The sequence below is a fragment of the Monodelphis domestica genome, chromosome 1 (assembly GCF_027887165.1).
Source record: "Monodelphis domestica isolate mMonDom1 chromosome 1, mMonDom1.pri, whole genome shotgun sequence".
NCBI classification, from domain to species: Eukaryota; Metazoa; Chordata; class Mammalia; order Didelphimorphia; family Didelphidae; genus Monodelphis; species Monodelphis domestica.
Window position 1 is genome coordinate 464958909 of NC_077227.1, and position 27471 is coordinate 464986379.

General features: G+C 36.9%; 1 protein-coding gene across 6 annotated transcripts in view; it reads left to right on the top strand.

Moving 5' to 3' along the window:
* Positions 1-959: 959 nt before the first annotated feature.
* The window catches only part of NUP214 (nucleoporin 214), a 103093-nt gene continuing 76581 nt past the window's right edge, over positions 960-27471 (top strand). For 5 of the 6 annotated variants that reach the window (XM_007475164.3, XM_007475165.3, XM_056812572.1 and 2 more), the window contains exons 1-17: positions 966-1180; positions 4929-5124; positions 5780-5931; positions 6739-6937; positions 7910-7980; positions 8145-8208; positions 8926-9029; positions 13290-13396; positions 15511-15577; positions 16352-16478; positions 19660-19821; positions 22239-22722; positions 23334-23509; positions 25279-25367; positions 26015-26104; positions 26354-26503; positions 26820-26978. In XM_007475164.3, the coding sequence (XP_007475226.1) occupies positions 1136-1180; positions 4929-5124; positions 5780-5931; positions 6739-6937; positions 7910-7980; positions 8145-8208; positions 8926-9029; positions 13290-13396; positions 15511-15577; positions 16352-16478; positions 19660-19821; positions 22239-22722; positions 23334-23509; positions 25279-25367; positions 26015-26104; positions 26354-26503; positions 26820-26978 (2442 nt within the window). In that variant the 5' untranslated portion in view covers positions 966-1135. Of the gene's footprint in view, positions 1181-4928; positions 5125-5779; positions 5932-6738; positions 6938-7909; positions 7981-8144; positions 8209-8925; positions 9030-13289; positions 13397-15510; positions 15578-16351; positions 16479-19659; positions 19822-22238; positions 22723-23333; positions 23510-25278; positions 25368-26014; positions 26105-26353; positions 26504-26819; positions 26979-27471 lie in introns of all 6 variants that reach the window. The other variant, XM_007475163.3, reaches the window with a different exon arrangement.

Here is a 27471-nt window from a genome sequence, read left to right on the forward strand (position 1 = left end):
TGTTCCTTCTTTCTACTCTCACTATACTTTTTCATAATTCTCTTATGAAGTTATCACGGTATGCCTCATCTTGCAGTTATTTGCAGTCACTGTGTTATCTCTTCTCTTAGCCAGGGAGAAGCTGGAAGGCAGGAAGGGATTTCAGGGCCGAGATCAGACAGAAAGCTTGCTTTCAATTTTGTTGAATGAATGAATACAATTCATTCAGGACTACTAAGCAGGAAGGGCCTTAATAGGAAACAATTAATTGAAGCACGGCAGCACAGGGCTATATACATTTTTTCATTAGTGAAATTTGTTTTTTTTTAATCCTTCCCTTTCCTCTTGGATTGGTTCCAAGGCAGAGGAGCGGTAAGGGCTAGGCAATGGGGGTGAAGTGACTTGCCCAGGGTCACACAGCTGGGAAGTGTCTGAAGTCACATTTGAACCTATGACCTCCCATCTCTAGGCCTGGCTCTCAATGCACTGAGCTATCCAGCGGCCCCCTCCATTAGTGAATTTTAAAATATATATATTTTTAGATCTATTTCATTAAATATTCTCCAATTACATGTAAACATTTTAAAATTCATTTAAAAAAATTGAGTTTGAAATTCTCTCCCTCCCTCCTGCCTCTTCCCTTCCCACTGAGAAGGCAAGCAAAATGATATCGATCATACAAGTTGTCACATTAGTAAAATTAAGAGTCGAACTAAAGGATCTTGGAAATTCCACTTCCTGCGACGAAAACCTAGATTAGAAAACGACCACGTTAGAAAGAAAATCGGAGCAAAATCGAATGGCAAACGACTGATGGACCAAGCCCCCTTCCCAAGGCAGGCCAATGGGAAGTGGCAATTGATAGAAAATTCGAGCCAGACTGGCCAATGGTAAACAGCAGCTCAAATCGCGCTCGCTCCAGATTGGCCAATGGAAAGCGGCAGCTCACGGCGGGCTCGCGCCTGACCGACCCTCTTTTCCATCTTCAGACCTCCTCGAAGACTATTTGTCACGGGTGTGACGTTGTTAGTATGCGCCGGAAATGGCGGTCTCCGGAACGCGCCACTGAATTCAGAGAGGGAAGTTAATCTCGCCGCGGCTCGGGCTCCGCGGGGGCGGCGGCTTCTAGGGCTCCAGTTTATAAGGAGTCGGCACCATGGGAGACGAGATGGATGCGATGATCCCCGAGCGGGAGATGAAGGTCAGGTTCAGTGTGATCTGGGCCGGGAGGGGATAGGGCTAGTCCCAACGGGAGAGGCCACGCCGTGCTGGGCCTGACCGGGCGGGGGGTGGGGGGGCGTCACTCAGGCCTGGCGTTGCCTTGGATAGAGAGCCTAGACAGTGGAAGAGCCCATATTCTGTGCCTCTGCCTCGAACGCCCCAGTCCTCTGGCTGGGGGATATTAGAGCTCAAGAGAAAAGTTCAGAGACCTAGTCCAGTTTCTAGGATGCTTCCACTTAGGTTCAATTCTTCCCATACCCCTCTCTTACCCTCGCCCCATGCATCTCGTCACGGGATTATAGATTTAGAGTTGGAAGGGACCCGAGGGACTGATTATTTTGCCGACCCGCACTCCATACCCATTTTAACGGTGAGGAACCTGAGACCCACAATATTTAAATAACTTGCACAAGATCATAAATGTGTAGAGTTCCCCATTCTCTGACTCTAGGTCAACTTATTGTTCTTTTCCATGCTCTATTAAAACTTTCAAAGCACTTTGCTTGCCCACTACGCTAGGTAAAGTATATGGAGAGGGGAAAACTCAGTTTTTGCACCTTTAATACTTAGCTATTTCCTCAGCACAAAAAGCTACGTGAGAAACGTATAACGAGTCTTTAAAAAAAAAGGTAATTAGGCATAGAATTCCAAAAGCCAAGTAGATTGCATAAATAAATAAAAAAAAAACCTTTTCCCAGCTGTGCGCAGAATTAGAATAAACTACTGTTTGACCCTACACTGCATATATTTGAAAAGAGAGTATCTCAAAGTGGAACCAATGGAGAAATCTTGGAAAACAGAAATGGAGGGTACCATCTTTTGCCACACTGGCAAACATGAACAAACTATCACTTATCTTAAAACATGCTATTGTGTAGGGACTATATCTTTTGCCTTCTTATGTGAGTCTAGACTAATCGTAGTACTTCTCTGTGCCTCAATTTCCTCATCTGCAAAATGGAGCAAAATGGATTACATTGTTTCTGAGATTTTTTTCCAGTACTGACAGTCTATAGTTCCAGGTTTAGTAGAATTCATTGGTGGGATTTTGTCTCTTAGGCTATGTCTATCTGAGGGGAATAATCCTCTATAATATACCTCTATAATAAACCTCTGGGCTTCAGTTTCCTTATCTTTAAAAATTAAGGTATAGAACTAAATTATTACTAAAGTCTTTTTTAATTTTGTGGATTTAACCACTGAAGCAATAGTGAAGGAAATCTCTTTTGAATAAAATTAGATCAACATTATGATGAGAAATATGTCAAATTGAAAGTGAAGAAATCTGGGTTCTACTTCCATTAGATTGCAAGCTTCTTGAAGTTCAGGATGTCTTTTGCTCCTTTTGGTATTCACTTCACTTAGCACAATGCCCATCATGTTGTTTTTAAGTGGTTTTTTAGTCACCTCTAACTCTTTGTGACCCCAATGGGGTTTTCTTTTCTTTTTTTTTTTTAAATATATTTTATTTGATCATTTCCAAGCATTATTCGTTAAAGACATAGATCATTTTCTTTTCCTCCCCCCCCCCCACACCCCATAGCCGACGCGTAAGTCCACTGGGCATTAGATGTTTTCTTGATTTGAACCCATTGCTTTGTTGATAGTATTTGCATTAGAGTGTTCATTTAGAGTCTATCCTCTGTCATGTCCCCTCAACCTCTGTATTCAGGCAGTTGCTTTTTCTCGGTGTTTCCACTCCCATAGTTTATCCTTTGCTTATGAATGGTGTTTTTTTCTCCTGGGTCCCTGCAAGTTGTTCAGGGACATTACACCACCACCAATGGAGAAGTCCATTACGTTCGATGATACCACAGTGTGTTTGTCTCTGTGTACAATGTTCTCCTGGTTCTGCTCCTCTCGCTCTGCATCACTTCCTGGAGGTTGTTCCAGTCTCCATGGAACTTCTCCACTTTATTATTCCTTTTAGCACAATAGTACTCCATCACCAACATATACCACAGTTTGTTCAGCCATTCCCCAATTGATGGGCATCCCCTCGTTTTCCAATGGGGTTTTCTTGACAAAGATACTTGAGTGGTTTGCCATTTCCTTCTTGAGGGTCTCTGTTAAGGAAACTGAGGCAAACTAAGGTTAAATGACTGGTCCAGATCACACAACTAGTGAGTATCCTAAGGCTGGTTTTGAATTTTGGAATGTGAGTTTTCCTGACTCCAGGTCCATCACTCTATACTAAGCTACATAGTAGGCTTTTAATAAATTTTATCGATTGATTGACTTGCCAATGTATTTTTCTATAACCTTGGGCAAATTATTTTGCCCTTAGAGACCCAGTTTTTCTATCTGTAAAATGAGACTAGATGGTTTTTAAGGTCTTTTTCACATCAAGAATACTATGGATAGTGATCTATAATTCTAATGTAGAGACTTATTTAAGGAGCACATTAACATCATTTATCTGCTATTCATCATTGTTGGATGACTGATTTCAGAGGTCCAAAAATAGTCCAGATTATACTTAGAGAATGGTAGCCTCTGAGGTAGCAGTTTCAAACTCAGAAAGGATTGTGAGAGTTCCTATAGGCAGTTTATTGAAGACATAGGTCTAATGTACTATTGTAACCCACCCTCAAAACCCCCAGACCCACAACAAAAATTTGAGTTTAACCAGGAAGACTGATGTGCTTAGAATTGATTTATAACAGAAACAGATATTTAGTGTTTTAAAGGTGACATTTTATTACACTTTAGCCTCACAACAGCAGAGGGGAATAGGTATAAGTTTAATGTCTCATTTAGCTGATTTGAAAACTTGAGTCTCAGAGAGAGTAATTGACATGCCTATGGTCACATACTAAATATCAGAGGGTGACATCTATATCTTCCTGACTCCAAGTTCATCTTACTTTGTCCACAAAAGAGAAAACATTCTCCCCTTATATAAAACCACCTATAGAAGCCCCCACTCTGTTCAAGACCCTTAACTAGGTGCTGTGATTACAGAGATCCAAAGTGACATGGACTTGGCTTTAGGGAACATACATGCGTATACATAAGGAGGATTCAATGTAGACAGGAATGGGGCAAAAGATATTATTTTGATATGCTGAGATTTTATTGCTGGGAATATTTCTTTAAATAAATCACTTAGGATTAAGTCATCTTTTTCTTGTTATTCAGTGTTTTTTGAGTTCTTGTTTTATATATGTATACACACATATAGGCTTTGTTCCTTATAGGAATATTATAATAATACTAGTAATTCACATTTTCTAACCTTTTAAAATTATCAAGTATTTTCTTTACGCAAGATGCCTATAAAGTAGCATAAGTTTTATTGTCTCCCTTTTCCAGATGAGGAAACAAAGGTTCAGTGGAAAAGTGACTTTATAATAGTTTCAGAGCTAAGTGACAGAGCTGATATTTTAACCTAGTCTTCGTATTTCAAGTCTTGAATTCATTCCACTACATCATGGGGAGAGAAATAAAAGACATTTTATTTGGAAAGAATTTACAGTCTTTTCATTGGAAAGCTAGAATACAATATATGTTTAATTAGAAAATAAGACTATATAATTGCATAGTAAAGATAGTAAATAAGTAAGAGAAAACTAGAGTGAATTGGATTTGTCAAAGAAGAAGTCATGGAGGAAGTGGTTAGTATTATGTCAAGATTTTCTTTGTAACTGTATTTGACCTAAGTAAATAATAGCTCCTATCATCATTTAAGCTACTGAATTACTATCTATTTTTATTCTTTATAATAGGATTTTCAGTTTAGAGCACTGAAGAAAGTCAGAATCTTTGATGCCCCTGAAGAGCTGCCTAAGGAGCGCTCCAGTCTGCTTGCTGTGTCTAATAAGTATGGTCTGGTGTTTGCTGGAGGAGCCAGTGGGTTTCGTGTTTTTCCTACGAAAAATCTTCTTATTCAGAATCGGCCTGGAGAGGATCCCAACAAAATTGGTAAATCTAATTGAATAAACTGGTATCAAACTGCTTCTATGTGAAAAGTAACTTGCAATTTATTGATTTGTGTAAGATAGAAGAGACATCAGTGTAGTGAGGCATTAATGAAGTAGTCTTTTTTTTTTCTCAAAGGAAATCTCTGACATGGTTGTTGAAGACCATAATTTTAAGAATTTTACTAAGTTGACCATAGCTATTTCAGAGGTGCTGGAATTAATCCATTTGAGTCTTCTTTTTATGATATCTGGTCATCCTTTCAGGCACAAAGTAGAGAAAGAAATACCTTGGGTTTTTTTTGTTGGGCTTTTGAACTGATGGGATAGTAGCTGGAAAGTGTTTTATTGTATCACATTTTAGTTGGTTTAATGGTACTCCTGTTAGGGAGAACAGGGGCAAATTGTATACTGATGATAAAATTATTATGTCATTGGGACAGTAAGGAACACTGTTTTCCAAAGGCTTTGTTCCCTTCTGTTGTTGTCCTTTTTATTTAGGATGATTGGGTTACAAAAGTACCAAAATTTAATGAGTTTTAATTGGACTTTAACATTAAGGGTATGTGTTTGGGAATCTTACATAGATGGATTAAAGGATTGTTTTTTATTTATGTACTAATCACATAGTAAATTTTCTTTCTTTTCTTTTTTAATAGTTGAGAAAGTTCCAAACATATTAATCCCTATGAAATTCCCAGTGCACCACTTGGCTTTGAGCTGTGATAACCTGACACTCTCTGTCTGTATGATGTCCAGTGAATTTGGCTCCCTCATTGCCTTTTTTGATGTTCGAACCTTCTCAAATGAGGTAAGATACTTGTCAACTGATTCTTGAGCTTAGACCTGATGCATGCATCTTAGTATATCTGATTTACTTCACTAGTCTTTATTTCTTTTTTTCTTTTCTTTCTTTTTTTAACCCTTACCTTCCGTCTTGGAGTCAATACTGTGTATTGGCTCCAAGGCAGAAGAGTGGTACGGGCTAGGCAATGGGGGTCAAGTGACTTGCCCAGGGTCACACAGCTGGGAAGTGTCTGAGGCCAGATTTGAACCTAGGACCTCCCGTCTGTAGGCCTGGCTCTCAATCCACTGAGCTACCCAGCTGCCCCCACTAGTCTTTATTTCTGAGGTAAAATTTTACTGATGTTCACCAAGTGTTTTTAGTTTGTCTCCTGTGTAGCCAGTTGCTTTGAATATGTTGAGTAGCTAGGTAACAGTTACAGTACATTGCTTTAAGATTTGTCATATTAGGGGCAACTGAGCCAGGCCTAGAGACAGGAGGTCATAGGTTTAAATCTGACCTCAGATACTTCGTAGCTTTGTGACCCTGGGCAAGTCACTCAACCCCCATTACCTAACCCATACCACTCTTCTGCCTTGGAGCCAATACATAGTATTAATTCTAAGGCGGAAGGTAAAGGTTTTAGGAAAAAGGAAAAAAAAGATTTGCCATAATAATCAAACTTTATTTTCCCCTTCTGGGCCTCTGTCACTAAGAATCTTTCTAGGCCTAATGTTCTTTAATTCTTTTGGAAGGATAGTCTAATTGGTAGAAGCTAGAATGGACTGTAGTTTTGTCTGAAGGATATATTTCTTGTGTGTTTAATTTTAAAAGACTAAACAGCAGAAACGTCCGTTTGCTTATCACAAACTGATGAAAGATACTGGTGGCATGGTCATCGATATGAAGTGGAACCCTACCATCCCTACCATGGTGGCAGTTTGTTTGGCTGATGGCAGTATTGCAGTTCTACAAGTCACAGACGCAGTGAAAGTGTCTGCAAGCCTTCCACCTTCTGTGGCTGTAACATCTGGTAGGTTATAAAAATTTTGAACCTATAATATATTATGTGATTGTTTTTAAAAATTGATTTCTAGAAGTAGAATCTAACATTACTATCTGAAAAGGGAGATGGTATTCTTGAAAGCAAGAGAACATAAATAATTTAAAGTACTAAGTTCTAAGGGAAGAAACATTTTTATACTATTTCCTGGTCTTCAATTGGGTTTTGAAAATGCAGTGATCCTTACCTATCTTGGGAGTTAATGTTCCAGAGACCCCTGTGATAGTTAAAAATCCATGAAGTAACAGCATTATATTTATTTTATTATTTATATGTATTTTAAGGCTTTATAAACCCTTCGCACTCTCCTATAAACCTTTTCCACACTCCTGTAAAAACTTTCTAAACTCAAACCTACCTAATTTTATCAACATATAAAATTCTATATGGGTAATCCCCAGTGAAGAACTATACCGCAACTTGAATGAAAATCCCATGATATAGTGAAAACTCTGCAATACAGAATTAGATTAAAAAAATTTTTTTAAACCTATGATACAATGAAGCCAAGATAAGTGAACTGTAATATAGTGAGGGATGACTGTAATAATACCTCTTGTTCTAAAAGGAATGCAGTCTGGGGACATCTTTTATTCATTCTGAAGAACAGAATATTAGAATTGAATATAAGAAATGAAACTATTTTCTTATACTTGTACAACTGTTTAACTGAGGAGGAAACCTTAATACCTCTGGGCAGATCTCATTTTACTCTTGGCCCTCAAATGAATGGAACAAAGAGAAAATACAGTTTGGTTAGAGCCTATATATGTTGTCAATTTCTTTAACTCTACCTTATTAATTAAAAAACAAGCAGACTTCTTCTTTGAATCAGCTCATAAAGGATCAACAAGTGGTGATTATGTACATTATCTTGTCATTGATCTCAGTAATCAATCCTGCTTTTAAAAATGTTTTAGTAAAATTTTCTTTTTTCCTCAGTGTGTTGGAGCCCTAAAGGGAAACAGCTTGCTGTAGGAAAACAGAATGGAACTGTGGTCCAGTATCTTCCAGTAAGTGTTTAGCACTGTTACCGTTGCTCTCTTGGCCACTAAAGACTGGTGAAATCAACATGAGACTTTTGTTTTGGTATAAACTACTTTTCTTCTGGGGAGGACAAATTGGAGCTTGGCCTGGGTAGTATTGGTTATTTAAAACAAGGCCTTTTGTCTTTCAGACACTACAGGAGAAAAAAGTAATTCCTTGCCCTCCATTTTATGAATCAGATCATCCTGTAAGAGGTAAAATACTTTCTGTTTAAAGCTGCCCACTTAAAAAAAAAAATTTAATGACCCCTGATGAGTTGCTTTCTTTTAAAGTATATTTATATGGGGGCAGCTAGGTGGCTTGGTGGATTGAAAGCCAGGCCTAGAGCCAGAAGGCCCTGGGTTCAAATTTGGCCTCAGACACTTCCTTGCTGTGTGACCCTGGGCAAGTCACTTAACCCCCATTGCCTAGCCCTTACCACTCTTCTGTCTTCTGCCTTAGAACCAATACACGGTATTGATTTTAAGATAGGAGGTAAGGGTTTTAAAAATAAAATATATCCACACTTTTTAGGTTTTATCACAAAAAATCTTAAACTATATGCTGTATTTTATCATCTACAGGATCATTTAGTACATTTTAGATTCTTTTATATTTGTATTATTTCGGTTCAGCATAGGAAAGCCCTTTTTGTTTAATGGTTTGAGAGACTTTTTGTCTCCATCTGCATGCCAGTTTTTTCTAGTAATGTCCATTTTTTAAGTCCCCAGAAAATAACTGCTGGACTTCTAAGGTTTGTTAGGTGCACACGCCAGTGAAATCTGCTCCAAGTTCTTAAAAATTGAGTTACTTGGTTTTTTATATTTAGATGTGAATATTATAGTATCTAATTGTCAGAAACAACCATGTAAAAAGTCTTTGCTGCATCTGTTATTTTTAATGATTAAAAATTAAGGTATATCCCATTTCAGTTCTCGATGTACTGTGGATTGGTACATATGTCTTCACAATAGTGTATGCAGCAGCAGATGGAACCTTGGAGACTTCTCCAGATGTGGTGATGGCTGTCCTACCTGTATGTATACTCAAGAGATGACTTTAGTATTACAAATTTATATATTCTGCTTATGAGTTCAATAGCATTGTGTGTCCTTTTAACAAGTTGTTTTTGAGTATCTTCTATTTTCTTTGGAATGTTTTATGTTCTTTTACTTTGGATTCTAAGTAAAGGAGTACTTGGTACCCAAGTACCAGTCATATGTGTCTCCCTAGACCCCTCCCCATCCAGTGTAATTTTTAAAAAGCTAGTTCAGTAATCATTAAGTAAAATAATGATAAAATTTTACCTCAGAAACTTTGAACTATGAATTTAAGGAATATGCTTATATATAATAATTTTATAATGTATATAATAACTATGAGACACTGTGGTTAGTGTTTTATTTATGATGCCCTGTTTAAAATTTGGATTGCTTAATTGTCAATTGAACTTCCTATATGAATTATATATTTAGGAAAAGCCTAGCTAAATCCTGAATATTTTTCCTCTGATCTTCACCAGCACCAATATGCTGTAAAGTATATTTGAAGCTACTGGTGATTATTTACAAATAAATGAATAATACTAAGCTTTATTTGTTCTTAGGGATCTAGATTCTTTGATCTTTCAGTTGATCTATGAAGTCATTGGTGTGGGCATTACTTAAGTGGTACAGATTACAACTGTCCTCCCTCTCTTCTCATTATATTGTATTCTTGTTCATATCCTCATGTAAATTTTCCCTAGGAGTCACCCAACTCATTAAGAGGCCTTCCTTTGGCAGGGGAGAGGAGGAGTTCTGAGTAGGGGAATTTGATGGATGTAGAATGACTATATAGGAATCTAATAACTGCAAGCTTGATGCGTTCAGAGGGAACTCAAGTTCACCGAGGGACAAAGTAACTAACATATAGCAATTTGACCTTAATTAAGTCTTACTAAAATAGAGGGGATCATTTATTTTCAATTACACAGATCTGTGGACTTCTTTTGAATTCTAATGGAGTAGGTAGGCCTTATACCTATGCTATCCTTTATTTCTCACTTGCACATTTCTGGCCTACCTCCTTTTCTAAGTATACTGCTCTCTAGGAATATCTGGTATGTTACTTCTCCCACCTAGCCTTCTCTTGTTTACTGTGTACCTCTCCATTGCTCTTTCACTGACTTACAACTTTAATTCTTTTGAGACCTTGGAATTTCAGGATTCAATGCCATATAGCATCACTGGAAGAATTTTAATGTTAACAAGATGGATCTTCATTTCAAGTAAAAGCTTGTGATTATTAAAAGCACTGCTTTGGTTTCCCAAAAGTAATTCCTCCTTCTTCCTCATTCTTCTCAATTCATTGTTCATGCATGAGGTCTTTCCAAGATATATACTGTTAGACTAGCTTTACAAGTTGTCCATTCCATAGCATACCACAACCCGGACAGTAGACCTTCTTTAAACACTTTGTGAATAGTTATGTGTAGACATCTTTGAAGTGATGATAGTTTTTTTAAAACCCTTACTTTCCATCTTGGAATCAGTATTGTATATTGGTTCCAAGATAGAAGAGGGGTAAAGGCTAGGCAATGGGGATTAAGTGACTTGTCCACAGTCACACAGCTAGGAAATGACCAGATTTGAATCTAGGACCTCCCATCTCTAAGTCTGTCTCTGAATCTACTAAATCACTCAGCTACTCCCAATGATAGTTCTTTTAAGAACTCTTCAGGGCTCCAGAACTTGATGTCACCCACATAGAGTAGGAGTAAAGACATTATTATTTATAGGGAATCTATAGGATCATAGATTGAGAGATGAAAAGGGACCTTAGAAGTTCACAGATGGGGTTTAAGTGAATTGCCCAGGGCCACACAGCTAGTGTCGATAAGTTAGAAGTAAAACCCAGGTCTTCCTAACTTTTAAGTCTAGTGCCCTATCTGCTATACTGCTGTGCCCCATTCCAATTGGATTCTGCCCTGGACATCCCTTATGACAGTGACAAACGCCTCTAGTGATCATTCTTCCCATTTTTTGCCTCACTTGGTATTAATAATTAGAAGATCAAACAAAAATAAAGTTATCTATGTTGTTCAAGCACTTGTATTTTTTAACATAAAGTTGGCAAGACATCTTAGGGTAGAATTCTAAAGGCAGTGTTTTACTCTACTGAATCCAGTGCTTTTCTTATAATTTAATAACAAGTGCAGTATAGTCTTTTGTTTTCTGTACTCTTCTGTCATTTGTATGACTCTAAAGATGTAATCTTCTGTAGAATGTCTTTCTGAAAACTTGCCTGTTCCTAGTTATACCTTTATTAAGTGTGCTTTTCAGTACATATGTAGGTTATTCTCATTAAAATTTTCTAGGAATGGGAACATAGGCATGTGGGTCTTAATTGCCCTTTATTTAGACATGGGAATGAAAAGAAAGTGATTTTAAGAAATAAGTTTTACTGGCACCTTTTGTTTTTATATCACTTTCCATTTCCAAAGATATGGCCTTTTGCATATCCTACCTAAGTATACCTTCCTTATAACAAGGAAAAAATAGTTAAGCAAAAGCAAACATTACAGTTGATTTCTCTGATAGTAGAATCAACATTCTGCCTCTGTGGTTCTCCATCTGCCAAAAGGGAAGAATATATATTTTATTTTCTGTGCCAAGATTGTGATTATAATTATTTGTAGTTCTTACTTTGAATGTCCTTTTCATTTACATTATTGTATTCACTTTGTATATTTTTCTTCTCATTCTGAATAGCCTGTGTTAGTTTGTGCAAGTCTTTTGTATTTCTTTGACGTTCTTGTATTTGTCATTTCTAATAATAGTCATGTTACATTTACATATCACATTTCATTTAGTTCTTCTGTAACTGATGAACACTTACTTTATTTCCATTTATTTGCTGCCACAAAAAGTTCTACTTGGAATATTTATATGTAGGACCTTTCATCTTTTCTTGCATAATTCCACCTTGTTTTCCAGAATGGTTTGAAACTGTGTTTTTTCCCCAAGTGCTTGGCATTTTCTTCTTTTTGATAACTCGAGAATCAAATCACTTAGTGCCTTCAAAATTATGTTGACTCCAGTATGGACTTCCTCTGTATGTTTCCATCTGTTCTTCTCATCTTTGGGTTTTTTTTTAATTACCTTTTCTGTTTCCTTATGCACGATTTTGGGAGCTTTGATATTAGAGTCCCACCATCACTGATGGAGAAGAGAATTAGTTGTAATTAATTTTTATTGTTTTTTTCCATTTTTGGTCTATTGTGCTCCATTATGTTTCATCTTTAAATACTTTCAGAATCATCTGGCTTAATTGAGTCTTTGTTAGGTTTTCTGTAAATTTGTTTTTACTTAGACTGTTTCTTACCATATTGAGAATGATACTACTCAGAATCTTCTCAGTAAGATTTTACAACTGAGTTTATATTTCAAACTGGTGCAGCAGTTGGCTGCCATATCTTTCCACTTGGCAAGGAGATTAAGTGTTTGCTGGCTGAGCCATTTTCTAGGGGGGTTTTTTTTGGTCCTTTTATTGTGAACATTGATTTACATTGGCTAACTTCCTTAGGAAATGGTGATAACCTATTATGTCAAAGTCTGCCTTTTTATCCATTTAACCCCTTTTTTTAACATCAACACTTTATTAAAGTAGGTCAGGTTGGAGCTAACTCATTTGCAAGCCAAATTTCCCTTTATTCTTATTTGGCAATGACTTTGATCTTTTATTTTTCCTAGCAAGACAGTGGTCTGAGTATATACAGGCAGCTGATTTGGAAATGGCTCCTACATAAGTAAACTATTATAGCCTCTTCATTAAAATTATTCAGTTTTCATTTTTTGTGATTTCTAGAATCTCTTCTTGAGAAAAGTATTCAACTTTAAGCAGGAAGCTTCCATGGAATCAGAGGACCTTTGGCATCTTTCATTTCTATCTTCTAACCCATCTAGATCAGAGGTTCTTAACCTGGGGTTATCTTATTTTCAAAACTATTTTGATGAGTATTTCAATATAACTGGCTTCCTTATTATTTCTATACATTTTATTTTTTACTTTTACAGACTTTCCAAGAAGAGTTCTCTTTGTTGCACCAGATTATTCAAAGGGTCCGTGGTATAAAAAAGGTTAAGAACTTCTGCATTAGATCGACTCCTGGATCAGTCTGACCATTTCATGATTTCTTGAAATTTAAATGTGTTTATGTTAATTGGCAATGCATCTCTTGATTCACTGAACAATATAAGTTAGGAAGAAAAGGGGTATATCAATTATTCATTTTTTCCCTCCTCCATGTTTGTAGAAAAAGGAAGAGAAGCATCCAGAGATGTTTGTGAATTTCATGGAGCCTTGCTATGGCAGCTGCACTGAAAGACAGCATCATTACTTTCTCAATTATATTGAGGATTGGTGAGTATAGAACCTAGGAAAGAGATTTTTCTCTCTCAGGGGACAAATCATGTTCTTAGGTTTCTCTTTGGTAATCTTTTTGCAAGTGGGAAAGAGAGACTAAATACTGTGATAGGATCAACTGTTGCTAGTAAAAAAGCTATGATGGCTTCTTCAATCTCCTATATAAATACACAATTTTAAAAGTGTTGTTTGTTTTTCTTAAACTTGGTTCCAGTGATTGTTTTAGGGAAATTGGCACGAAGAACATTTCTAAATTCTCTCCTTGAGAGTGCAAAGTAGAGTTGGAATTTACAATTTCACTAAGCAGTTTATGTGGCAGAATGAGATACTCAAATCAGATAATATTTGTAAAGCATTTATTTAGCATAGTGCCTGGCATATAGTAGGCATTTAATAAATGTTTGTTACCTCGCTCCCTCCTTTTATATAACTGATATAGAATATATAGTTAATGAATGTTTGCTGTTTCCAGATTGATAGCAAGAGCTGCTTATCTTTTTCTACCATTTTAAGCACTTTATGTATTTCAGTCTTTTGAGATAAGTAGTACAAAGATTATTCCCATTTTTTGCAGATGAGGCAGCTAAAGCTCAGAGACATTAAATCTCTTGCTTGGAGACATACAGAGTTTGTATCTGTTTGTATATGAGATCCAGGCCTTGAACCCATATATTTCTTGAATCCAAATTCTGTACTCTTCTATACTCTGATGTGTCTATGCTTGTTTATAAAATGCTATTGCTAGTTATCATTTGATACTGATACATCTTTTTCTTGACAAGACACGGTGCTATTGACTGACTTTCTTTGGCTATACAGTGGTACCTTGACAATATGTGTTTAATTTGTTCCAAGACTGAGCTCATAACTCAGTTTGCTCATGTGTCAAACTGAATCTCCCCATTAAAATTAATAGAAATGTAATTAATCTGTTCGGCCCCCAGAAAACCACATGAATTTTTTGTTTTATATGCTTTTAAATATGAAAATGAACTTTATAATTAACCAATAAATATATTTATAGATAATAATAAAGAATGTAAAGAAATGAAACTTTCTTATGAAATGTTATTTACGTTTTCAAGGTCAGCTGAAGATGTTGGTGGAAATTTTCATCTCATGTGCTATTACTTAACATAACTTACTTTCTGTACATGTAATGCAACATTTAAATGCAAAATTGACCTTACACATTACTTATGATATATAACTTTATTGCTAAACTTAATTACTATTTTTTAAATTTAATTATCATCATTTTCTTCATTGAATTTTGGCTGTTTTGCCACACCTTCCTTGATTTCACTTAGAGATTGTTTCAACAAAAACCTTTCTATGGAGGTTTGTTTCTTCCTCCCTTTCAGAATGTTTCAATAGTGTGTGAAACAAGTGTCCTTACACAGCTCCAATGCACAACCTGTTGCAACTTTTTCTGTGTGTCTTTTCAATAAACTTTGAATTTTTTTCCTCAAATCCTCAACATTTCCTTAATCTTGCTTGCACTGATTACCTCATCCACTTTGGGCTCCTTCCCACTATTTCCTGTAAAACCTCTATATTCTGCTGCTGCTGTAACTCCTCAGTTCTTCTGTCATCGGGACCAATGATTAAAAGTTTTGAAATTTGACCCAAAAAAACCTGACAATAAAGACAAAAATAAAGAAGAAAGCAAAAACAATTCAATACAGATGCTCACATAGCCAGATAAACACTGAACTAAACAAGACAGCTTCATGTGACTTGTGAAACCAAACATTCGGCAGGCTATCTAGTGGAGGGTGGCGGAAGCTTGTGATTCAAGTATCTGCTCATGACTTAAAAGCAAAACCCAATCATGACTGCTCGTATCTCAAATTGCTTGTGACTTAAGGTGCTCGTGCATTGAGGTACCACTATATGTTGACCCAGAAAGCGAAATATTGGTTGTAAAATCCTTTCTACCTTGCAGTGATAAAGGCCACATCACCTTTGTAACTATTAGAAAAATTTAATTTTTCCTATTGAGATAACGGTATATTAAACAGAAAACTCCCTTACAAAGGTTACTAGTTAAATCAGGTTATATACCTTCTCCCTGTGACACAATGATAATTTGGATTTGTTTCTTAAAGGGACCTGGTACTAGCAGCTTCTGCAGCCTCCACAGAAGTCAGCATTCTTGCCCGACAGAGTGATCAGGTACCTTATTTTTTATATATCATAATCTTTATGTTTTTCAAGTAAGATTTTTAGGCGATTAGACAAGTTAAAATTGAGAAGGTAACAGTTGAGATATGTAAGGTTGTTGGGAGGCTTTCTTTTGCCCCTTATTGCATGTCCAGACTACAGCAACACCTGAAGGACATCTTGGGGCTGTAAACAAAATGGACCATTTCTTATAGGGTCACTCAGCTTGTAGACACACTTGGGTATCAAATTTAGGGGTAACCTCAATCTCATAGCAAACATTCAAGTGTATGACAAAACTGGCAGTGAGACACACTCCCCCTTTTTCTCCCTCTATCTACCTCCTCCCGTAGGACAGTAATTAAACACTTGGTTATGTCTGCCTGTGTGTGTGTGTGTGTGTGTGTGTGTGTGTGTGTGTGTGTGTGTGTGTGTGTGTGTGTGTTGGTAGGCATAAGGTGGAGGGTTGGGATTGATATAAGTGCGTAGGTACTCTTTCCACTATACTATGTGGCCTTCATGAAAATGAATTTTCTTAACTTATTATAAGTAAGAGAAAGTAAATCTATTTTATTGTAATCTTTTTTTTTTTACTATTATGGCAGTTTAAGGGAGGAAAAAGTAAATTTCCTTCCACCATTTTATTGCCAGATTGGATTTAAAAGTTAGAAGGAATATGTAAATAGCATTAATCCAAGAGAAGTGATTTTTCACTTATTCCCACATGAATGAGACTTGCAGATAAAATGCAAAACATGAACTAAAATGGCTTTTCTTTCTTTGCAGACTAACTGGGAATCTTGGCTTCTGGAAGACTCCAGCCGAGCAGAACTGCCTGTTACTGATAAGAGTGATGATTCCCTGCCTGTAGGTGTTGGTATAGATTATACCAGCCAAGTAGAAATACCCATCAGTAAGTGAGACACTTACCTTTAAACTCAGAAATATAATTCCTTCAATAGATTGTTTGACTTTTCAAGCAAGATATCTCTGGAAGTGCATGGAAATGACAAATACATTTCTCTTTGCTGTACTGCTTAAACTTAAGCATCATTCCACTTTATTTTAGTGGCTTAGAGTTCTCTAAAACCCATTATATGGGAGTCATTATTGAGACTGATACAAAAACTTATAATTTGACATATATCTCTAAAATAAAATTAAAATCTAGAAGCTTAAATTTAATGTAAATGCCAAGATAAACTCAGTTGAAGTTTCATTCTCTGATTATTTTTATTTTCTCAGTTATCTTAAATCAAAGTATTTGAGATAGTTTTCTTTGGTGAAACTTTATAGATTAGAATAGCCACTTAGTGGGATGCTCCAATCATTTTAATGTCTGGTTGAATTTGAACTCCTGAGAATCTGTGTAGTTAACCACTATATGTTGCTTGAAATATGAATGGTTCCAGAAAAAAATTATTTGATCTATCTACTCCTTCCAAACTGTAGTATCAGAAAAGAGTGACATGCTTCTTCTGTAAAGCATTTACCAGTTGTTTATCATAAGATTGCTGTTTAGGCATGAAGTAATGTAAGGAATTTTGGAGTAGTCTTGCTGTATGTTTTGTATCATTGGTTCTCATATAGCCTAATCTCAAATCCCTCTTATACAGATGCTCACTATTTCCAGTCCATTCCTTCCCCATCACCTACCCCTACATCCAAACTCAAAGACCTATAGTTAGTTCATCTTTTAGTCATCAGACAGCATTCTTTCTTTATCTTCTGTCTAGCTTTATGCTAGATGCCTTGACGGCACAGAAATAAAAGATGTTCTCTACTCTTGAGGAGTTTTGAATGCCCAGTATGGTTGAGAAGAATCAAGTTTAGCTGACTCGTACCCCCACTGCCAAATGGCTTTTCGGAACATCACAGCTCTGGCCTCCTTCAAACATTACAGCTTTTCTTAGTTATTGAAAGAAAAAAACTTTAGGAGAAAAATCCAAAAGCTTTCCTCTTAAGCTCTTTGGCTTGCTGCCAGAGAGATGGTTCAAGTTCCTGTTTTTGTCACCTTCATCAAATCCTTTTATTATGTCTTCTTCATTGATAATATGTCATCCTCCCACCCCCATGAGACAGTTGTGTTTATGCTAAAAATGTGGTCTTATCCATATGGATTTGGAAATTGTATCTTTTCAAGCATGGGAGTCCTAATGCATCAGTTTGGAGTTCTATATCTAGCGCCTACTGTATTGATGCTTGGCCAAACACTGTGATTAACAGAAATGCTTTTCATCTGCCTCCTAGTGGTCTAAGATTTGAGAGTGTATCAGAGTCAACCACCATTAAATTCTACAGCATAATCCCCTTATACAAGCCTCAGTCATGCAGGACTGTTTGGTCTGATTAGCTATTTACACTTACTGGTCCAGAGGAGAAGCTGGTTCATTTGATTACCTTTGAAAAGTCTGAACTGACCAAGTACATGCCTAGGATTCAACTGTGAATGAATGTAAAATTATTTGACTTGCCTTTCAGTCCCCTGCTTTGCTCCACATATAGACTGATCTATCATTTTCCCATTAGCTGTTCACCCTAAAATTTCCTATTCTTTTCATTTTAAATGCTTTGAGGATTCATTCATAGTTTTCATACCTTCACGTATCTGAACTTTCCCTTTGAGTGCTGAGATACATTTTAAAACTCAAGGCTTTTGACAAAGTAATGAAATAATCTTCATATAGGGCAAAGAAGAAAGCAGATTATCTAGTAGGTGTGGTAGTTTTTTGTTTTTCCTTTTTTAAAGATATTTTATTATCTCAATTATATGTAATGACAATTTCTCACATATGTTTTCAGAAGTTCTAAGATCCAGGCCTAGAGACGGGAGGTCCTAGGTTCCAATCTGACCTCAGACACCTCCCAGCTGTCTGACACTGGGCAAGTCACTTAACCCCCATTGCCTAGCCCTTATCACTCCTTTGCCTTTGAATCAATATATTGTATTGATTCTAAGACAGAAGGTAAGGCTTAAAAAAAAAAAACTGGAATTATCTGAACACAATTATGAAACACTTTTCACAAAAATAGTTAGATTTAAACAACCAGAAAATATTAATTGCTCATTAGTTCACAAAGTCAATATAATAAATATGACAATCCTACCTAAGTTAATTTACTCATTTAGTATCATGAAAATATTTTTAAAACTAGAAAAATAATAACAAAATTCATCTGGAAGAACAAAAGATCCAGAATATCAAGGGAATCAGTGAAAAAGAAATGTAAAAGAAGGTGGCCTAGAAGTACCATATCCTAAACTGTATTACTAAATTGTAATCATCCAGTCTCTTGAAGGACATCCATATGAAGCAGCTGGATGGCTGGAAAGAGGAAAGAGACAAGATGATGGAATAATGGAAAGTGGTATAGTGAGATCGTCTCTGCAGAAGTTCTAAGATCCAAACTGTTACCCACCCTTCCTTCCTTTCCCTCCCCTCTCCTCTCCAGAAGATAGTAAGCAATTTGATCTGAGTTATTCATGTATTATGCAAAACATTTCCATATTGGCCATTGTTATAAGAGAATGCTCATACAAAACCAAAAACTCATATAAGCTAAAGTGAAAAATAGTGTGCTTTGATATTCTTTCCCACTCTAATAGTTCTTTATCTGAAGGTGGATAGCATTCTTTGTCCTAAGCCCTTTAGAGTTGTCCTGGATCACAGCATTGCTAAGAGTAGCTAGATCTTTCACAGTTGATCATCAGCATCATCAATATTGCTGTTACTGTATACAGTGTTCTGGTTCTTCTTATTTAACTCTGCATCAGTTCATGTAGATATTTCCAGCTTTTTCTGAAATCATCCTGCTTATCGTTTCTTATAGCATGCAACAATGCAGATAGTATTCTATCATTGTCATATACCCCAGTTTGTTCAACCATTCCTCAATTGATTGACATCCCCTTGATTTCTGATTCTTTGCCATGTAGTAGTTTTTTTTCAGTAGTTATACTATGAAAGTTAACATTCAATTCCAAAATCTTTTATATAATCTTGTTGTGGGAAACCTGCTGGCCAACTTTCTTCTTTCGGCCAGTATCTCTGGGTTTCCAAACTGACATTGTCTCTCCTTTTTATCTTCGATAGATGATGAAAAGACCCTTCCTCCTGCTCCAGTTCTGATGTTGCTTTCAACAGATGGTGTGCTTTGTCCATTTTATATGATCAATCAAAATCCTGGTGTCAGGTCCCTGCTCAAGATCCCAGAACAGCTTACTGTTGAAGGAGAACGACAGCCCAAATCATCAGGTACACATCCTCAGAAGTCTTGTGTAGATGAGGAATTTATAGTCAGTCTGTTTAAAGAATTTTTCTTCTCAAAAAGGAAGATGCTCAGAGTACAAATTGTAGTTATTCAGTTAGAGTTTAACCCATTTATTAAGTACATACTGAGTGCAGGGCACTGTGCTTGTCAGTCATATCACCATGCCCATCTTTATGTGGGGCAGGAAATTCTGTACTTTCTTTCTTCATTCTTCTGTGTTTGTGGAACTGGAATCTTGATCTAAAGCTTCATCCTTGATCAGAATTTCCTGTAATACAGGAGCCATCTTGGACCCCTTGTCAAGGAAGGTTGGTTACTGAGGCAGTTATGTCAGGCTCAGACACTGAACCATAAGGACAGCATTTTAAATGCTACATTTATTTATATGCTTGGGCTATATACAGAAGCCCTTGGGATTGCTATCTCCACATTCAGAGAAATTACTATAAAGTGGAATGTTCAGACATTTATAGGGATAAAACTAATGGAGAAGAAGTTTTAAGTCAGCTTGGTTTGGGCCGGGCAGGGCTTTTTAAAGTTGCTTTAATGCAGTGGTAAGAGCATTTAGCCCTGGAATCAGGTAGGACCTATGTTCCTATCCTCCTCTAGTACCTGCTGGTGGTGCCAGGGGTCCTTATCCCCTTTGAGTCTCAGTTTTTACATCTATAAAAGGGGATAGTACCTTTACTGCCTATCTCACAGGGCTGTTGTAAGGATCAAGTGAGATAATAGATGGAAAAGCACTTTGCAAAGCTTAACAGGTGTTTCAGTCACTATAAGATTGTCTTATTTTATATCTTCTCCATTTGGGACATTACTAAATAGGAATGCTGAGACACCTAGACCTTGATGAATAACAGCAGTACCTATTCAATGACCAAGGGATTAATGTCCTGGTTTATTGATTTGTTATGGGACTTTGGGGATCAAAATAATTCACTAGTGAGGCAGTATGGTATAATGGTTAGAACAAAGGATTGAGAGTCAGGAGGGCTTTACAGATCTTGCCTTGCTTATTAGCTACATGACCCTGAGTGTTTCACTTAACCTTTTTTTTAGCTTCCATTTCCTCATCTGTAAAATGAGGGTTATAATAGCATCTCCCTCACTGGGTTGTTGTGAGGATCATCTGAGATAATCCATGGAAAGCAAAGTGCTTTACAAACCTTGAAGTCCACTGAAAGTATACACAAATCTGAAATGCTTGGTAGCATTGAGCTACAACATCTTTCTTGCCTAATCCTTTTTATTGGGTCCCACACATTGTGAGACAACAAGTTCCAAAGTATGCTGTGAACCTTGCTCATACTTAACCTTCTTGATGGTTTTTACTTTGTGCATGATTACTGGGGTCTGGGAACTCTTATCCAGTAGGTGTTAAAAATAAAAATATAAATACAAAAGTTTATTTTAAACCTTCCTGATGACCAAGGCAACTCTTCCACAAGCATTGAAGTTACCTGGCTCTTTATTTGGGTCAGTGTAGGAGAGAGTGTGTGGAAGCAGGAAATAAAGGAATGAACAGTTGCTAGGAACACACTCCCTGCCCAAGCCTTGAAAATGTGTCCTTAATAAATCTTTTGTTCTAAAAAAATCTCACCAGCCTTCTCCCTCCTTTATTCCTCATATATACTGTCTGAGACTAGAACCAGAAAGGGTACTTTTATACTTAAATAATAATATTTGCATGAATGCATGCATGTATGTATGGATATACATGTCTGCAGTGCGGTTTTCAGTTTATGCTAAAATCCCAAGTGAATTTGTCTTGATATGACCAGTTTTGTATGATGGGGCTCTTCAGAAGTATTAATTCTCATTGATTACCTAGGTACATATAGGTCAGTCTTTTCCTTTGTCATTGTTCTTCTAAGGAAACATAGTAAACTGTGGTGGTAGAGTGGATTCAAGTTCTCTTTTCAACCTCTTCCTCTTATATTACTTCATTTGACACTAAATCTTAATTTTCTCATCCATATGGGATTAATGCTACTTAGACTACTGGACTCATTAGGTGGTTGCAAGGAAAGTATATTGTAATAGTGCAATATTTACTTGGAGATGATGGCACTTCAGATGTTTCTTGGGTGCTCTTAGTCAAATTCCCACAAAATCTTGTATAGCACAGCTAACTTCTCCTAAATCATAGTAGGAGAATTGAAAATTTTCCTTCTGTATCCAGAAACTGGGATGTTGTAGAAGATTCTACCCTTAGAGTTAGCTAATAGAACTTTTATTACTAAATCTTTGGTTGTCCTAATGTAATCTCTTTACTTTTTCTTGTGCCCATTTATAACAGGGCATACTTTAACTTCCTTTTTGTTTCATAATTTTGATTTCTACCATGAGTGTTAATTGTCTTCTTTTCCATTTCTCTCTTTTTTAAAAAATCCCTTTCCAGGAAGTACCCCCACAACTCCAACTTCCACTCAAGCCCCTATGAAGCTTGAAGCATCACCAACTGCAGCTCCTGGTTCTGCCCCACCTTTATCCCTTGCCACATCAACTACTGCTTTCATTCTGCCTTCAGTTAGTCTTCCTGCTGCCACCTTCCCATTTGGCTCTCCATCCTTGAAATCGTCCAGTTTGATGTCTGGTGATCCCCCTCCTTATTCCTTTTCCTCAGACAGCTCCAAACCAGCCCTAAACTCTGCCATAACTAGTGCACCAGCCTTCTCTTTTACACCTCCTTCTAAAGCCCCCCTGGCCTCAGCTCCCTCCATTGCCCCCATGACTACCTCTGCAACTTCCTTCTATTTTGGATCTCCTGCTTTTAAGCCTACAGTGGAAAATACTCCAGTGGCTAGCATGTCTGCGCCACACATTGGGGCAAAGACATCTTTCCCACCTACGTCCTCTGCAGCCAAAGCAACCGTGAATGAAAAGTAAGTGATACTTCCTTGAGAGAATTGAATTTTTCTTTGTGATCCATAGAAATATAGGTTCATGTAGGAACAAATGTAGAGGTTTTGCTTTGGCCAGTGGGTGAAGTCCAAAGGACTTGTGTACAGAATTATATGGCATTCACTCTTCATTAGACTGTAAACTCCTTTAGGAGGAGGGACTATATCTTCTGTTTCTTTTGTCCTCTCACTGCTACTCTAGGACCCTGCACACCTAGTAAATGCTTGGTGAGTGGGGAAGTGGTTAAGTGAGTGTTCTCTTGGCAAAAGGCAAAAGTAGGAATTGGGAGGCTTTCCTTTGCCCCAAAGCTTAGTAGAGTAAATGCTGAATCTAGTACCCTATTGTGGAAATTTTAGTACTTCATATTCCTATTAAATATATATTTGATAAGATTGAAGAGTTTATTCTCAAGGAATTAGAAAATCCAGTACTGTTCGTATATCTTTACAACTTGTACCCTTTGAAAGCAATATTTAAGACATTTGTATTGCATGAAGTTCGGAGTATTCCCTGTTGGGGATGTCACTTTTTATTGGCCTGGGAAAGGAAATATTTATCATGGACTTTTCTGAAATAGTCTCCTTTTTTGCAGGTTTCCTGCTGGGGAGTCATCCACTCCCATCAGCAGTTCCCAAAGTAGCTCCTCAATGTTGTCATTTTCCTCAGCCTCCAAATTGGCTTCTGCTGGCCCTGTCAGTCACTCCACACCTCTCTCATCTTCATCTAGCTCAGTATCTGCAAAATCGTCGGTATCTCCCTCTGTTTCAGGTATGCTTTCAAGCAGACAGCTTTATTTTATTTTAATTCTACTTTTATTTTTCCCAGTTACTTGTAGAAATAATTTTGCCTAGAGTTACATAGCCATTTGTGTCAGACTTAAGCTCAAGTCATCCTACTCAGTGCTGGCTCTCTTAACAATAATGCCATGCCATATTCTCAAAGAACATTTTTTCCCAGCACCTAGTATTCTTCGAGGTACTAGCTTAGTGAATGGCAAAAGTTATTTACTTCTCTCCTTATAACTAGAATAAATTACTGAGGATTTTTATATTCTCTTATTTAGGAATCTGTATATGATGTGGTGCTGCAGATTTAATAGTGTGATTGGCAGGTTTCCTTGTCTCCTTATCATTCCTCACAGAGCTGAACATACTTGGTGATTCAGATAATGGGTCTGTTGGCCATTCATCTGTATCAAGTGTCTGTCTCAGTCCTTTGTGGGCTTTAAAATAATTCAGTGAAGGGCAGAGATGAGGACAGTTCTGCAGTGACTATCTTATTTGAGCCCAAAGCAGTCACAAGTGAATGACTTCTAGATGTTAAAACCATGAACAGTCTGTCATATATGCAGTGACTGTAGCCAGCAGCTGAGGAGGACCAAGCTGAAGGACAATGCAGCCAGTGTCTAGCACATTTCCTTAGCCCATTCCTGCTTGGGATTTGGTATTATGATTTATTTTTGTGAATTAAAATAACAGGTTTAAATTTATATGGCACTTTATGTCTTACAAAGCCTTTTCCTCAAAATTAACCTGGTTGTAGATGGTGTAAGAGGTGATATCTTCATTTTTATTGGTCAGTCAGTGAGCAGAGTCCTATGCTCTAAGGATATGTGTACAAAGAATAAAAAAATCCCTACTCACCTGGACTTTACATTCTGAGAAGGTGAGGAAATTCAGGCTTAGAGAAGCTTTCTCTTCTATCATTGTAGGTTTGTTTGTTTTTTTAACTCTTACCTTTTGTCTTAGAATCAGTATTTTGTATCGATTCTAAAGCAGAAGAGTGATTAGGCAGTTGGGGTTAAATGACTTGCTCAGGGTCACACAGAACTGTCTGAGGTCAAATTAAATCTAGGTCTTTCCAACTCGACTAAGTTCTCTAGCCACTGAGCCACCTAGCTGCCTCCTCATTGTGTCTTTAAGCACTAGTAACAAGTTTTGTTTTTAGGAAGTCTACAGTATCTCTCGGCTATATCAGATTGCTTTCACCAAAGGAAGATTATAGAATTGACTGAAATCTTTTCTTTCAAGGGTAGCCTGCTCTGAATACAAAACTTACCCTAGGAGAGAGGAAGACCTGGTGCTTCTTGCCAGAGTTATCTTAGTCTTTTGATGATGGATTCTCATTATTGCCTCTCTGACTGTATTTCCCAAATTATGTCATCTTCCTCCTCTCTCTCCCCCAGTTTGAGGAAGCTGATCTTCTGTCTCCAAAGGTGTAGGGAATGTTGGAGCAGAGAGGAGAGGTATTTCATGAGTCAGTATTGTCATTGTCAGAAGTGCCAGCAGCAGATTTTCAATTCTCATTCTTGGTTCTCACTTGGCTGATTTGTGATAACCCTCCCTAGCACCTGTGACTAACAAGACCTTTTCTGAATCTTTCCACTAATGGTAACCACAGCAGCCTTTCATATTGTTCCATTGCTAATAGCTGCTCCGAGGATGAATTATGCATCTTATTTCTCACATTTGGGATTGAGAAAATTATATAAATATCACATACAGTATTGTGATTGAGTTTTCTTACTGTTGTTATAGTTCGCTCTTCCCAAAGCAGCCCAGTATCCTCAATGGTGCAGAAATCAGCCAGGATCACCGCTCCAGTGGCAAAGTCAAGTACTACTCAGGTACTGAATGCTTGGATTCAACCAAAATTATATTTGCTTTTTGATGAACTCAACTAAGTGTATATATTTGATCATATGATTCACATTTTTTTGAAACTATCACTTTCTAACAGTCTCTTTGACTTCATATTTAAATCTCGGCATTGCAATTAGGAAAGTGTGAGGTTTAGGCTACCTTGGTGAAGCACACTATCTCAACTAAAGATTGTAGCTTTATATTCTCTATTGGTTCATTTATATCTTATGTTATGGAATGTCTGTTTTTCTTCCTTATATCTAAATGCAAGTTAGCAATTAATTTTTCCCACCTTGCCCCTTTCCCCAAATAAGCAAGAAGTAAACCACATGACTTTATTTTTTTTTAGTCCCCTATGATCATTTTCTTATGGGACTTAAGTTAAAACCTCAGAGAAAATGGACACTTAAAAAGTTGAATGTCCTCTTATCCAATCACAAGGTTATGCCTTTTACAGTATATTGTTAGCCAGTTCATATTTTAGAACCCTCTTTTAATTATCATGTGTGATTAGAAGTAATCAAACCTATGAGACTTATTACCTATGTTAAATGTTTGAATACATACCTAGACTGCTTTTAGTGGTCATGTTGTATTTCATTCAGCAAATTTCCCAAACTTGCCATTTCAGGCCAAATCACCACAACCTGCCATTGTGATGGAAAAGCAGCCACATCAGTGGAAAGATTCAGACCCTGTGATGGCTGGAATTGGGGAGGAGGTAATGTTGTATCCTGCAGATAGATTTTTTTTCCTACCCTAACCTAAAGCAACTATGTACAATGAAGTGTACTAAAAGTAAAGGATTTTGGTTATCAACATCACCCTAGTCAGGTGGCCTCAAAACCTGTTTCCCTGGAAGCAGGTTCTCAGCTTTGTACTACATTAGTCAGTTCTACAGTAGGAACAGTCATCCATATCCTCATTGTCTCATGTTTGGACTGGCTTTTCTCATTGGTTGATCCTGTAGATTGCCCACTTCCAAAAAGAGATGGAAGAGCTAAAAGCCCGAACTTCCAAAGCATGTTTCCAAGTAGGCACCTCTGAGGAGATGAAGATGCTGCGGACAGAATCAGAAGATTTGCACACCTTTCTCCTAGAGATTAAAGAGACAACAGAGGTGTGTATTGTTCCTCTTTTCCCTAGGTTAAATTTTGTTGGGTCCTGATCCTTTCTCTCCTATGAGATGAGATGAACAACTGTCATTTTTTCCCACACTGAATGTGCATTTGAAGACTTCCCTTTTGATTTGGTTTGATCTTTGTGTTTGAAAATTAATTTCTTTTCAAATGACCCTCCCCTTTCCTTCTAAATGTTTACCAAATAATCTAATAAAACAGTTAATCTTTTTATTATATCATCATATTCATTCAAAAAATTTTTTTAGTCTTGAAAAAAAATTTTCTTTATCATTATATTCTTTTGATTTCTTTTAGTCTCTTCATGGTGACATTAGCACCCTGAAGACCACTTTACTAGAAGGTTTTGCAGGGGTTGAAGAGGCAAGAGAACAGAATGAAAGAAATCATGATTCTGGATATCTTCATTTACTATATAAGAGACCTCTGGATCCTAAGAGTGAAGCGCAGCTTCAGGTAGGAAATACCCGGAGGAATAGGCCTTTTAAATTGTTCTTTTTTTTTGTTTATTTTTTAAACCCTCACCTTCTATCTTAGAAGCAATATTGTGTATTGGTTCCAAAGCAGAAGAGCAGTAAAGCTTAGGCAATGGGGGTTAAGCGACTTGTCTAGGATCTCACAGGTAAGAAGTATCCAAGGCCAGAATTTAATTCAGGAAGTCCTGTCTCTCTCCATTGCCTAATTGCCCCTTAAATTGTTCTTATGTGACATTTGCCATCACATGGCAATGTGGTAACTAGCCATGTCTATGTCTTGCACTGACATAGTGCTAAATGACTAGCACTCTTCTTTAAAAAAATATTATTATATGTATTTGATGAACTATTTCTTTACATAAAGAACCACAAAAGAATACTCTGAATATTATACACAGCTTGTATAGCTTGGGTTTTTTAAAGTATATTGTAAATTTATTTTAATAATTCTAATCTTGCTCTTCTGAGATTAA